This window comes from Ostrinia nubilalis, chromosome Z, assembly GCF_963855985.1.
Source record: "Ostrinia nubilalis chromosome Z, ilOstNubi1.1, whole genome shotgun sequence".
Classification (NCBI taxonomy): Eukaryota; Metazoa; Arthropoda; class Insecta; order Lepidoptera; family Crambidae; genus Ostrinia; species Ostrinia nubilalis.
This window is the reverse complement of record NC_087119.1, coordinates 3,838,175-3,851,554: the sequence shown is the minus strand read 5'-3', so window position 1 is coordinate 3,851,554 and position 13,380 is coordinate 3,838,175. Positions and strand designations below refer to the sequence as shown.

Below are 13,380 nucleotides of genomic sequence, written 5' to 3'. Positions count from 1 at the left end.
TTCAAAAAGATATATCTTTCTTATGTCTTAAAGATTAACGTAGATACAAGTTTTATTGAATTTTCTACAACAGTACTGATCCTCATTCACCACCGGACACATAACATCTCCGAGTCAATTTCAGGTACGACTTCCAAGGCACCTGCAATGCATTTAATAAGTTCGAATCATCCGACATCGACAAATTGTTCATTTTGTAAACAAACTCATGAATTTTATTAAAATGAAAAAATCTGTCACCGGTGTCTGAAAGGAGCTTTTCATATTTTTAAAACGTGCCATATAAATAAATTAAATTGTCAGGCAGGTTGCGATGCTAAACATACTTTATTACACGATCCAAATTTCAAACCCAATCACATTTCGGCCGCTAATATTAACGATCAATCGTCTACTTTAACTTCATCTAATCCAAACCTGTAGTAGTAACAGTAGCTATCAACGCAACCGATACGTTAGTAGTCGACAATCCTGCATTACGTCCTTTATTAAAGGTTGTGGCTGTTACGGTATCTGGGCCTGCTGGTAGTGTTGATACGTTTGCATTACTAGACGACGGGTCTACAGCCACGCTTATCGACTCTATATTTTTATAAACAGTAATAATCCTAAAGTTAAACCTAATAGAGTATTTTTTAAATGTTTGATAACTGCTTATATTCAAAGATTGAGATGATGATTGAACAGAAAAATAAAAATAATTAATGTATTTTTTCTCAATAAATTGAAACAAAGTAAAGGAGACATAAAACTGCTCATACAATGTTTAAAATCCCTATAGATTTGGGCATAAGTGAACATCCTGTATGTGGTAGTATGTGGTATCTCTAGAAGCAAAAAAATCAAAATCAAACAAACGTTGCCAGTAGTACTACGGGGAACAAAAACCGACGAGTTAAGAGCATGCTTAACCTTTAACCGACGACGTGATTTTTTTGTCACGTCGTCTGCGACGTGCGGTCTGTGGGACCGCTATACTGTTTACTCAAAAAATAATCATTTTTTGTATAAAAGTATATTGGTTTTATATTTTTTTGAGAACATTATAGTTTTACAAATAAACATACCTACTAATAATTTGTGAGGAAATAAGTATATTATTTATTTCAATATGGCTAATACTTTTTTGACCCTAAATTTCATTGAAATTACACTAGAGCTCAATAAAACCTTTAAAACTTGTAAATTTAAACCAAATCAAGAAAAACTATACTTTTTCCTAAATAAAGTGAACATAATGAATAAAATAAAAATAAATGATACGTACATTACATGCACAAAAAAATTTTGACGTAGGGTAAACATTAGGCATAATCTGGATATATTTTTTTACCGCATTTCAAGCATTTTCGGTAACACCTGTAAGATAATTTCGTTTGCAATTTAGGTAGACTAAAATGTACGTCTTTTTTGCAGCTGGTGCAATGACATCAGGCTGATTTGGCATGTCAGAGTCAATAATCATGTCACTGTTTGCTTTACCACCCGTTCCGTAGTATTTTTTTACAGACTACCATCTTTTACATAATATTATGTCCTAATATCAATATATCATTAGGAAATGTCTTTCTCTAGGTTGTGATGGCCCAGGATCCATCATTTAAAAAAAAAATCAGTCGTCTAAAACAAAAACGCAAGTTTTAGTATGGTACAAAAATGTTACGTAGTCTGCGACGTGCGGTCCCACAGACCGCTGTTGAACTTTGAATCGAATTATCTTATTAAAACTGCCCTCATTGATGTAACCACTACCTGTAATGGCGTATGGGTAACTAAACTCGAAGGTACTGAGACGCTCAGGACACGGGAGTAAGTAGAACATTGCAATCCAGAAAATTCAAAAACCGGAGCGGTCTGTGAGACCGCACGTCGTCGGTTAAAGGTTAAAGAGCTCAAGTCTTTGGCGACACTTCAAAAGGATGCACTTAACAGTGAACATGAGGGCGCGAACAGGAGGTAACACAAATGCGCAGGAATTTTCTGAATTGTTGCTAAAAATTGGTGAAGGGACATATCCGGAAGAAGAAGGGCAAATTGAAATTGGGCAAGAACTGAAAATCTCTGCTAGACTGTCAATTCAATTGAAGAACTTATCTCTTCCGTGTATGGTGAAGAAAATCAAATAACAAGTCATGAGAACTTATGGCTTTGTGAAAGAGCAATTTTGACTCCGCAAATGACCAAGTCGTAAGAATCAACATGGATATACTCAACAAAGTTGAAGGAAAAGTAGTTGAGTACACTTCTATCAACAGAGTAATGGAACAAAATGACGCTACCAATTATTCCGTTGAATTTCTTAATTCCCTGAGCGCTCCTGGACTTCCAGCTCACAAGATTAATTTTACTGGCGTCCTAATTATTTTGTTGAGAAAGGACATCATCCATTTTGGTCCAAAATCAAAAGTGCCGGCCAAAAAATAAAAGTGCTGTATTCTGATAGAATACGTCCGCCTTAGCATTTATTACTATGGCACCAAAGCTGTAGCACCACTGTGCATCGTAGTATTTGAGCTCTAAAAATATATGAAACGACTGACTTTGATCTCAAATACTACGATGCACAGTGGTGCTACAGCTTTTTTGTCATAGTAACAAATACTAAGGCGGACGTATTCTGTCAGAATACAGCACTTTTTTTTTATTGGCCGACATTTTTGATTTTGAACAAAAAATGTATGAATCGTCGATGAATTTTAGATCTCAAATACTCGACGCACAGTGGTGCTACAGCTTTGGTGCCTTAGTAACAAATGCTAAGGCGGACGTATTCTGTCAGAAGACAGCACTTTTTGTTATTGGCCGACACTTTTGATTTTGAACAAAAAATGTATGAATTGTCGATGAATTTTAGATCTCAAATACTCGACGCATAGTGGTGCTACAGCTTTGGTGCCATAGTAACAAATGCTAAGGCGGACATATTCTGTCAGAACACAGCACTTTTTTTTTTATTGGCCGACACTTTTGATTTTGAACAAAAAATGTATGAATAATCGATGACTTTTAGATCTCAAATACTCGACGCACAGTGGAGCTACGGCTTTGGTGCCATAGTAACAAATGCTAAGGCAGACGTATTCTGTCAGAATACAGCACTTTTTTTTGTTGGCCGGCACTTTTGATTTTGGACCAAAAATATATGAAACGTGGATGATGTCCTTTAAGTCCCCCAAAATTATGCAACGGTACCATACTGAAAGTTACTTCTCTGCAGCGTAACATAATAGAAGCGGAGATTTTGGCGGGATGTGGCATCGGTGAAAGAGTGTTTATCAAAATCAAAATCAAAACATACATAAAATTGTAATTTGAGTCTACTAATGCTAATAACACGATGCTAAAGAACTTTTTATAATTAAAATATTCAGTGCCGCTATGAATAGGAGCTTGAATAGTTATGTGTTTTCCATCTAGCGCTCCAACGGTGTGCGAAAAATTCCATTTTTCCTCGAAGTCTTTAGATACTGCCTTCCAATCTTGCTCTGATACTAGTAGCTGAAAAATATTTTTATAACGTTATGTAATGTTAGTAGACTTTAACCCAAAGGGCACGACTCAGCAGTACGACAGTATTATTTTGTTATTTTTGTTTCAGGATTGCGGCTGACCCTCAGAGCCGGTTAATACAGAACAATCTATTCGAGAACAAGGCATTTTAGAACAAGGCATTTCGGTACAAGGAACTTCGGAACAAGACACTCGAGATTCGTCAAGAAAAGAAAAGCCAACCAAGAAGAGGACATACCAAGACTCCGAGTATGATGCTAAAATCAAATGATAGCAGATGCATAAGAAGTAAAGCGCAAACAAATTGACAGTAGTAATGATCCTTACGTTGCTTTTGGCATGCATATAGCAGCTGAACTAAGAAAATATGATGCCACAACTTTAACGACAGTTAAAAACATACAATAAATAGTAACGAAGCTGATATGGATCGCCTCAACCAATTATCAATACAAGAATGTAATGCTGAAAACAGACGAGGATTTTTCACTTCACAGTTCTCGACTCATCTTCTAGTAACATTTCTTCTGGCCTTACACAATTGATTCGCGATTTGGACACGGATGTAGTTTAATATTCTGAATCTGTTGTGAGCAACTGTCATTGATGATTGTGTTGTTCTTTCACTATTATTAGTTATGAACAAAGTTAATAATAAAAATAATTGTCTGGAGGTTCCTCCTGACCACCGGTAGCTTGGGCCCTGCTCCGCTGCCAGCGGGTTAACTATTTTTAAGATTTTTGTTTTTATAATGTATTTTTATTTTTTGATAATTACATTGTAAAAAGAAAAAATTAAAAATAAGAAATAAAAATGAATAAAAAATAATTTAAATAATTTTGTTCATATTTACCTGTGCCATGTCCTTAATAGCTCTCAGGCATCACACACCTCTGGAATTATTGTTGATATTGTTTGCTTTGATACGTGAAATGTGTATTGTAGGCTGGAATAGGAGTCTCCGGTAGCCAAATATCGTAACGTTATATTGCAAGTCTCTCCTTCGACGTTATTGCCGTGCGCCAGTGAGTATTCATTTGTTTAATAAATGGTTCTATCATTGTATTTAAGTGTTCGAATTCTTCCAAAGATAATCTTAAAAACTGTGGCGTTCGGTAGTTGATTTCGTAATTTATCACTTCCAGATTCTTTATCCTTTGTTGATAGAGTGGTCGCATCCAACACTGCTTTTTTTTTTAATATACTTTTTAAATTCCTTCTTCTACGTCAGCATATGGAATTATAAAACTCTAGAATATAGTAACAAAATAAAGCGCAATAATGATTGGACTTTTGTATGCGAATCAAATTTTGCAGAAAATAATAATAAGGAAAAATATGCAATTGGTAAATTTACAACTTTAAAAAATGTATAACAACTTTTAATTTTTACTTATACATGGTGTAAAATCAACTACGACCAATATTTTGCAGGGCTTAAGAGCTTCAAATTGGGATAATGAAAAACTTGCTCAAAGAAACGTGTGTTGAAATATGAAAAATCTTTGGACCTCCCATACAAAGTCCATGATAGTTTTTATATTTTGAACCTTGTCTCTTTGATAAAGTCAGCAGACAACTGCATGCAGTGGAATTATAGTAAGACACGGGTCCTAACGACGTTTATTAATGAGTTACATTATGTACTCACGGCTTGACGTTTCGGCTGCAAGACTTCAAGCAGTTGAAATTTCAAATCAAATGTGCCTTAAAGGCCAATGGCTTGAATATTAACGAGGAGAAGCCCAGGGTGGGTGACACAACTCAATGGGACAAGAACGATGGGATGGCCATGTTTTTGTTAACATCGTCAATGGATTTGAATCAGATGTCGTTAATAGAGAATTGTGAAACAGCCAAAGAAGTGATGATAAAGTTGAAATCGATTTATGAACAAAAGTCTGAGCTAAACAAAATGATGGTGCATGAAAAGTTCTATCAGAATAAGATGTCACCTACAGATGGCATCGCCATCGCTCAGCATATTTCTAAAGTTGAGAATCTTGCTAAACAATTCGAACAATTTAGCTCAAGCCAAGCACCTTAAGCCCATGAACTGTTTGCCTACATGCTCGCACTTACAGGGTAGACAGACTATTTAGTGAGGTGCTCCTTTTAAACCCAATCGATATTTTTTCGAATCGAGAATATTTTCTTTAGAAATCTAATCGACTTTTTATTCGTCAGATTTTTTATTTAATAAACTATTGAGTATCATAATCTTAATTCAAAATTATACCTACGAATTTTAACTATCTGGATAAGGAATAAACGTGAATATTCTTAGTGGTACACAATAAATTACAAAGAAATAAATAGTAGCATAGAGTAGCGATCGTTGTAGTGAACGGAATAGCGCGTGTAGTAGCAGGCGGGTATTATATCAGTCGAGTGTCACGAGCGCGCCCGTCGGGACTTAATGTTTTGCGTTTAGTAAATAATTTGTTTTGAATACAATTTATGACGTTTTAAGAATTTTATCGTTTTATTATCACCTGCCTCTGTAAATGAAACGGAAGCGTAACAGCGGGACACCAAAATACGGCTAGCTCTTTTTTTAAGCCAGCTCTTTTACCATAGGTACCTATTCAAAAATGTTCAGGAAAAAATAAATTGTTGCCAAAGTGTAGCGAGTAACATTAGAGTAAGTTTACGATTTCTGCTGAGGAACCAGGAAGATCATGTGCGGTCTGCGATGGTCTCTTGAAGGCTGGATGCTGGCTTGTTGAGAGACTGGAGCTGATGACGTGAAGAATGGTGGTGAGGATCGCGGAGGCCGATGCGAAGATGGTGGTAATGGAGGTTGCGTGTTCCCATCACGCCGGGGATCCACAATAAGGAAGCTAAGGTGTAATGTTTCCTTCCGAGCGGGTGATGTGCTCGGGAACCAAGGTCCAGTTGTTAACCATCTCGGTTTTCTATTTATACTAGTCTCAGTAGAAACTCTAATGCAGGTTTGTAGGCGCGGTGGCGTGTGCCATAGTATGGTAGATGTCAGCGCCATCTGTTGGTTGATGAATGTAGTGGCTTGTCGATAGATTTCGCCACAGGACCACTGGTCCGATATGAAAATTATTTTTGTGTTAAATAGCTCATTTATCGAGGAAGGCTTTAGGCTACAGTCAATAGGGGCGGAGCCGTAAAGAAAAATGTTGCAAAAACGGGAAATATTATCCAAACAATTTTCAAGCGTACGAAGTCGCGGACACAGCTAGTCTGAAAAATAACTCTCGCTTGTAGTGTCGGAATCATCGGCGACACCAACAGAAATTACCAGTTCTTAGTCCCTAATTCGATCTATGCGGACATATTTCTGGTAATCGTCCACGATTATTTTAATGGTTTTCTCTACCACTTTCTTCCAATTTTCCGCGGTTATGTGATCATTGCAGGCTTTCTTAAGTAATTGCATCATTTTGTTGCCTGTGAACGGCGGCGACGTGTTATTTTTTTGCCGCAAACCCTGAAAATAACAAAAATAATTCGGTTTAATACTTATGCTTAATTCTTGGTAATGTGTGGTGCTTTGACTTCATGAGTTTGATAACAGAAATAAAGATAAATGAATTCAACATTTTATTACTTTCTGCTTGAGCCCAAATCAATCATTGGCGTTGTACTGGCAATGGTATTGCGGCAGCCGACCATGTTCTTTTGCAATCTCATCAACCTTATAAGTGGGCACCCGTGGTTCATGTAATTTTAACAGATGAACTAATTTTTCTGTCAGCATTGATAAGTCGGCTGGTATATTGTTTTTACTCAGCCACTCCACTATGGTCGCCTTATTATCATTTTGTGAAGGCGGTTTATTTAGTTGCCTTGAATGATATTTGGCATTGTCCATAAATGATTATACTGGGCTCTTTAAAATTTTCTAAAAGTTGGGTAATGAACCACTCTTCAAACTTGTCGGCGTTCATTTCTTTGTGGTAGTCTCCTGTTTTTTTTTTTACTGAAATGTATTAGGTATGAACCCTTTCATATTTCCTCTGGCACTTTCGTGGACGAATGTGCTGCATCATCAGTCCACATTTTCCCCACTGTGTGATTGGCGTTGAGCCAAGTCTCGTCTAAAAAGACTACGTTCTCCCAATTTTCTATTTCTTTGGCTGCCTTTTTTTTTTTTTATGTGATAGGAGGCAAACGAGCAGACGCCTCCAAAAATGTGACTCGTGCGAGTGCTATATCCGTTCCTTCCATGATGAATTTTCTTTTATTTACTTTCTTCAATTGGTTTGACCTTTTTACCTAAAACATTGACACAATCGAGCTGAACCTACCTTCAGGCCCAGATAAACCTATCTGTTCACACAGCTGAGAGTCGATGAAAGTGGCTGTCGAGCCGTCATCCAATAAGGTGTATGTGTCGACATTACCTAACGGTCCCGAAATAGTAACAGCTATAACTTTCAAAATCAGCCTGATACATTTCTTACTTGATTCAGGAGGTAAGCTAGTGTAAGCAATCAGGTCAGATTGTTTGTTAGAGAATTTTGACTTACCGAAGAATCTGAATCACGAGTCCCGAGATCATCGCCAACTGCTGCATGCGCTACCGAAGTTAAGTTGTGCAACAGTTTGTGATGATTTCGGGGCTTGCAGTCATTGCAAACCTCTTTGGTAAATTTACAGTACTTGTAACTATGTGAACCTTTTTTAAGGCATTTTCTGCCATCTGTCACTCACTGACTGTCATTTTTACAAACATGTCACATTTTGACAAATTAAGGGATCGTTTACAAATAATGCACGATTTTATTTCAGGAAATTTTATCAAACCTTTTTATTGTAGTATTTACAAACAATAGAAAAACAAAATCAATATAAAACCATAAATACTAATTAAAACTACAAAAGAGGGTGCACTGGGCACAACTGCTGTATCTTATGCAGTTGCAATACGGGCGATTTTACAACGAAAATGTTTAACATGTTGTGCTGGCGCTTTTTTATGTCAAGACACAATAAAAAGGAATGCAACATGCAACTGATAAGACAGTTTAGTGTGCCATTTCACAATGACGAGTAACTACGAAATAGTTAAAAATAGACTCGGGGAAAAACATTATTACACGCTGGATTTTTGTATTATTTTCACAGAAATAATGTAAATTCTAGTGTGTGGATATGTGTGAATAAACGACGCGGCGGATGTGGTGGTTCTGCTAAATTGACGAGTGAAAGTGACAATGTTCAAATACAAAAAGGACATAAACCAGAGTGTCAGCCGGACTTTTTCGGAAACAAGATCAAAGTTGTTATTATGACTTAAAAGAAGAAGTTACAACCAATTTAGGCTCCATACAAAAAATGTTTGAAAGGAAGACTGCAGGCTTACAAAGTGTTGGCGACAGATCTGGTAACACCGATGCTAGGCCATGGTCTATGGACTGCAGCCTAGCAACGGTGTTAGCCATCTTGTTTTTCGATAATGTATCTTGTTTTTGGATATAATTCTGTAACCTAAGGTTGATGTTTCCGTGCATCCTGCCCCGGTTGCAGAGCAGGTGCACGACGCCTCACGACGTTCACCGGAGATCACTCGCCAGCTGCACAGAGAGGCCCTGCGCTTTGATTCGTGTCCCCACCAAGGCAATAATGGTAACGACAACAAGGCCCTGGTAAGTGACATCACGAAACTGGCAGAAGCTTTGGTATCATTGGCTAAACCGAACATAAAGCTTTGTAATACCGAGCTTCCCAAGTTCAGTGGCCACGTCTCGGACTGGCTTTTATTTAAGCGGTCATTCCATGACACCAAAGCCTATTTCAGTGCAGGCAAGAACATAATAAGATTACGCAATGCTTTGTCCGGGGATGCCAAAGAGGCGGTGCTTGCCCTCTTGCTATGTGCTACTGACCCCGAGCCTGTAATGCTTTCTTTAGAATCGCGATTTGCTAGGCCTTAACAAATTGTACTTAATGAACTTAATTCAATAAGAAGCCTACCAAAAGTTGAGACTCATCCCAATGCATTGGTTATTTCGTGCCCGAAGTTCGTAGCCTTAAACGTATCTGATCGGGTAGTATGGGTGCGCGAAAATAAAATTTACTCAAAATGTCTACGTAAGGGCAAGCACAATTACAAGTACTGCAGGGCCAAGCCATGCGGAGTAGACGGATGTGAAGAATTCCATCATAAACTTCTGCATTGTAAATTTTCACAATCACAAATTCATAATGTAAATAATGTCATGTCACCCGTCAGTTTTTTTTTCCATAGAAGTTTTACGGCTTTGGATAAGGGGACTTGGTTTTTATTTGTGATGGAAATCTTCCTAGTAGTGTTTGGCCTCGTGGTAGGATCGAGAAGGTGTTCCCTGGAAAAGACGGGATCGTGCAAGTGGCTGACGTACGGACTAGCGCAGGGGTCCTACGTCGACCTGCGCGTAAAATTGTTAAACTAGACCTGTCGTCGTAGCTTCTTTGGTAAGAACCTAGGTTCTTACCAGGGGGGAGAATTTTGACGACAGATCTGGTAACACCGATGCCAGGCCATGGTCTATGGACTGCAGCCTAGCAACGGTGTTAGCCATCTTGTTTTTCGATATATCTTGTTTTTGGATATAATTCTGTAACCTAGCTTTTGCTAAGTGATCTGAAATACAGTTTTGTATTTAAAGCTAAGCATATTTTCATTTCTGTAGCTAACACAAAGGTCAAGTGAGAAAATTCCTACCTAAAAAAATATTAAAGGTATACAAAAATGACGAAATACAGCCCTGAAGGTTAAAAAAACACAATTTACGAAGCCAGAAGAAGTCATTATACCTGAAATCTTCCGAAAACATTTGTTACTTGATTATTAGGATTATAATGAAAATGGCGACAGGATCATCATATTCGTATCAGATATAGTTTTAAATGAAATAAAAAATGTGCACCACTTCTTCTGTGATAGTACATTTGATTGCTGCCCAAGACGGTTTAACCAGATTTACACAATACATGGAGATATTGGTAACAACACAGATGAAACTAACAGTGTGCCCATATTTTACACGCTTCTGGTCAATAAAGAAAAAAGTACATATGAGATGATGTTCAAAAAAATTAAGGAATCTGTGCCAGACTTGAAACCCCTGAAATTCACATTGGATTTTGAAATATCAACAATAGTCGCAATAACTAACGAATTTCCGAGTGCTAAAATCCATGGATGTTTCATTCACTTCCAAAGAGCCATTTATAGGAAGGCAAGATTTCACGGATTATTAGACCATGAGGAGACCACACAGCATGTAAAACTGTGTATCTGCTTAGCTTTTCTTCCTAAAGAAGAAATCGAAAACGGATGGTCCTATATTATGACCGAATACTATAACTATCCCGAAATTGTGTCATTACTTTACTATTTTCAAAATCAATGGATGAGGAATGAACAAAGTACACATCTGGTGTGCATGGATGGGGAGAGCGACACCACACCACAAATTTCCTTGAAGGCTGTCATTTTAAGTTAAATAACTCCGTACGTAAAAACAACAATATAATACATGTATTAAATGCGCTCCAAAAGGATGCTGCTTTATACAGTGAAAATAAAACAAAAACATTCAAACTCTCCACAAATCAACAATCGCCTTCAGATTGCTCAAAGTTGAGATAGCTTTATCAGAGAATATCAAATGGCGCTGCTGGATGGTCAATTGAATATTGGTAATTTTTTACGTCATGCTCCCCAGCAACCCCTATGACTGTTATAACTTTTTTTTATGCGACAGCAAAGGAAATAATAACTAATGTAATTATTGTCGCATTAAACAGATTTGATAGAAATACGAGCGATGGTAAAGTAACTAGATGCGAAATAGCGAAACTTAGATTACTTGATGTATGTAAAGAAATTCAAAACTCAATCGCTAAAGAATTTGAAAGCTTCAAGAAACTCGTGGGCAGATTGCCCCTTTGGACAAATCTTGTGTTGCCATTTTTTAAAAACACCAATGATAGTGATAATAGCAGCAACGTGGAGAGTCATTTTAAGAACATCAAACAGTTGTTACTCAATACAAGAAGTGGATTATTGCGAGTAGATAGTTTTATTAGCATCCATACCGACTATATATCTTGAGAACTGAAGTCATCTCAATGCTCATATCCAGATACTTTTCAGAAAAAAAAGTCTTCAAAAATCTTTGGATGATGAAACGAAACCAAAATATCAAAATCAAAAAACAAAATAATATAGATAAATCCTTCAGGGATAATTCTGTATTCATAAATAGACCAAAGTATGAAGAAAACTGGCGTAACAAAAACAATGACGACAGATCAAAATCCCTATTTGAAACGACAAAACCTAAGGATAACCCTAAATATGTACATTTAATGCCAAATGGGAACAAGACGTATCAAAGTTTTGTCTCTGATAAATATTTAATAATAAATGTTATTTAGTCGTTTTGCGCTACAAAGTTCTTAAGTTTGCTTGCCCAAAGTTCTGTGCATCGTTCACAAGTAAAGACAAAGCGTGTCTGTGTGTCTCTGTGATATAAATATGTAAATATGTCAAGCACAGCTGAGATATTTTGACTGCTGCTAAGGACGCCATACCAGCTGTTGGACGACCACTTCAATCTTCGGTCGTTGCTAGGCGCCCACCATTGTGTGTCCAATGGGATGATCGGCTCCTAGCAACGGTGCTATATTTGCGAGTTCGCGCATGACGTACTAGACTTTTGCTGTCACCTCTTTTTGATTAATTTTATGTCTTTATGAAATTGGTCTTGAATACGTAAAATGACAATCAAAAAGGACCATTTTGATGGAGAGAGATGACATAAAATTACAAAGATACAAGTTTTTGAAGCGTATAAAGGAAAACCGCGAAGTGGAAGAGCATAATAAATTGGATATAATTTATTTAGATGAGACTTACATTAATGGTTCATGTTCTGTGAACAAGTGCTGGCAAAGCAAAGATATTGCAGGTCCATCTAAAATTATTTCACTTGGAACGAGGTGGAAAAAATGGCTTTGTATCAATAAATTGTTGTCTGGTGTACAGGTCAACAAGTGTATCTGCTGATTATCACCACGATATGAATAATGGAAATTTTACAAAATGGGTGACAGAGAAGCTCATTCCTAAAGACAATGCTGGAAATTGGCGCATATTTTTTTATTACAAAATAGTGTAATAGACCAAATTTATTATGACATGTATACCTATAAACTCAGTCTGAACTGAGTTACGAGCATTAGAAGTTTGATGATTTTACATACTAGATTTGCTTTTTGCGCGAAGTTTTGTAAGAAATTGCAACAAAATAGTGACATTGTATGTGTAAACAAACAATACCATTGTAGGCTCCAGTCATCAGTGTGGAGCAGAATCAGCGCAATAAAAATAAGAGTGGGAGATCGTGCGGAGAGTTGTGTCTGCCTCTGCAACCGATGTGAACAACGCCTCAACGTGACCACAACCGCTCTGCCAAGACCGAAACGAAGAAGAAGAAGTAACCGTCAAGGGAATAATTTGGACGATGTAATTAAAAAAAAATTAAAAATACATTTCCTTTCATTTTTTTTATTATTGCAATAATTAAAGTTCTTCAAAATTATAATAGTTTTTTTTTTACCTGGAATTTTCAAAAGTGCATTTCTCTCTTGGCCACCCTGTATTTCCACACGTTGAGATTTCAGGCTGAAATTTTCATTCTGTTAAAGCTATTTGGAAACGTGTCAGAAAATTAAGCATATCGCTTTACAGGGAAGGCTGCTATAATGTAAAGAAATGCCTAGCTATAGCTCACCTTCTGCAGCTCGAGCCCTTATCCAGGCACTTCCCGCGACATTCACTAGATCGTCGGTAAAGGATGCCAAGAACTGCGTCTTCCGGTCAGATGTTTTCAGCATTTTCA

General features: G+C 37.1%; 1 protein-coding gene across 1 annotated transcript; it reads right to left on the bottom strand.

Moving 5' to 3' along the window:
- Positions 1–383: 383 nt before the first annotated feature.
- Positions 384–10,050, bottom strand: LOC135086917 (uncharacterized). The gene is made up of 4 exons (XM_063981741.1): positions 9,964–10,050; positions 4,403–4,537; positions 3,299–3,498; positions 384–417 (listed from the first exon to the last, which is right to left on the bottom strand). Exons 1-4 carry the CDS (start codon positions 10,048–10,050, stop codon positions 384–386), a joined length of 456 nt encoding a protein of 151 aa, XP_063837811.1.
- Between the last annotated feature and the right edge of the window lie 3,330 nt (positions 10,051–13,380).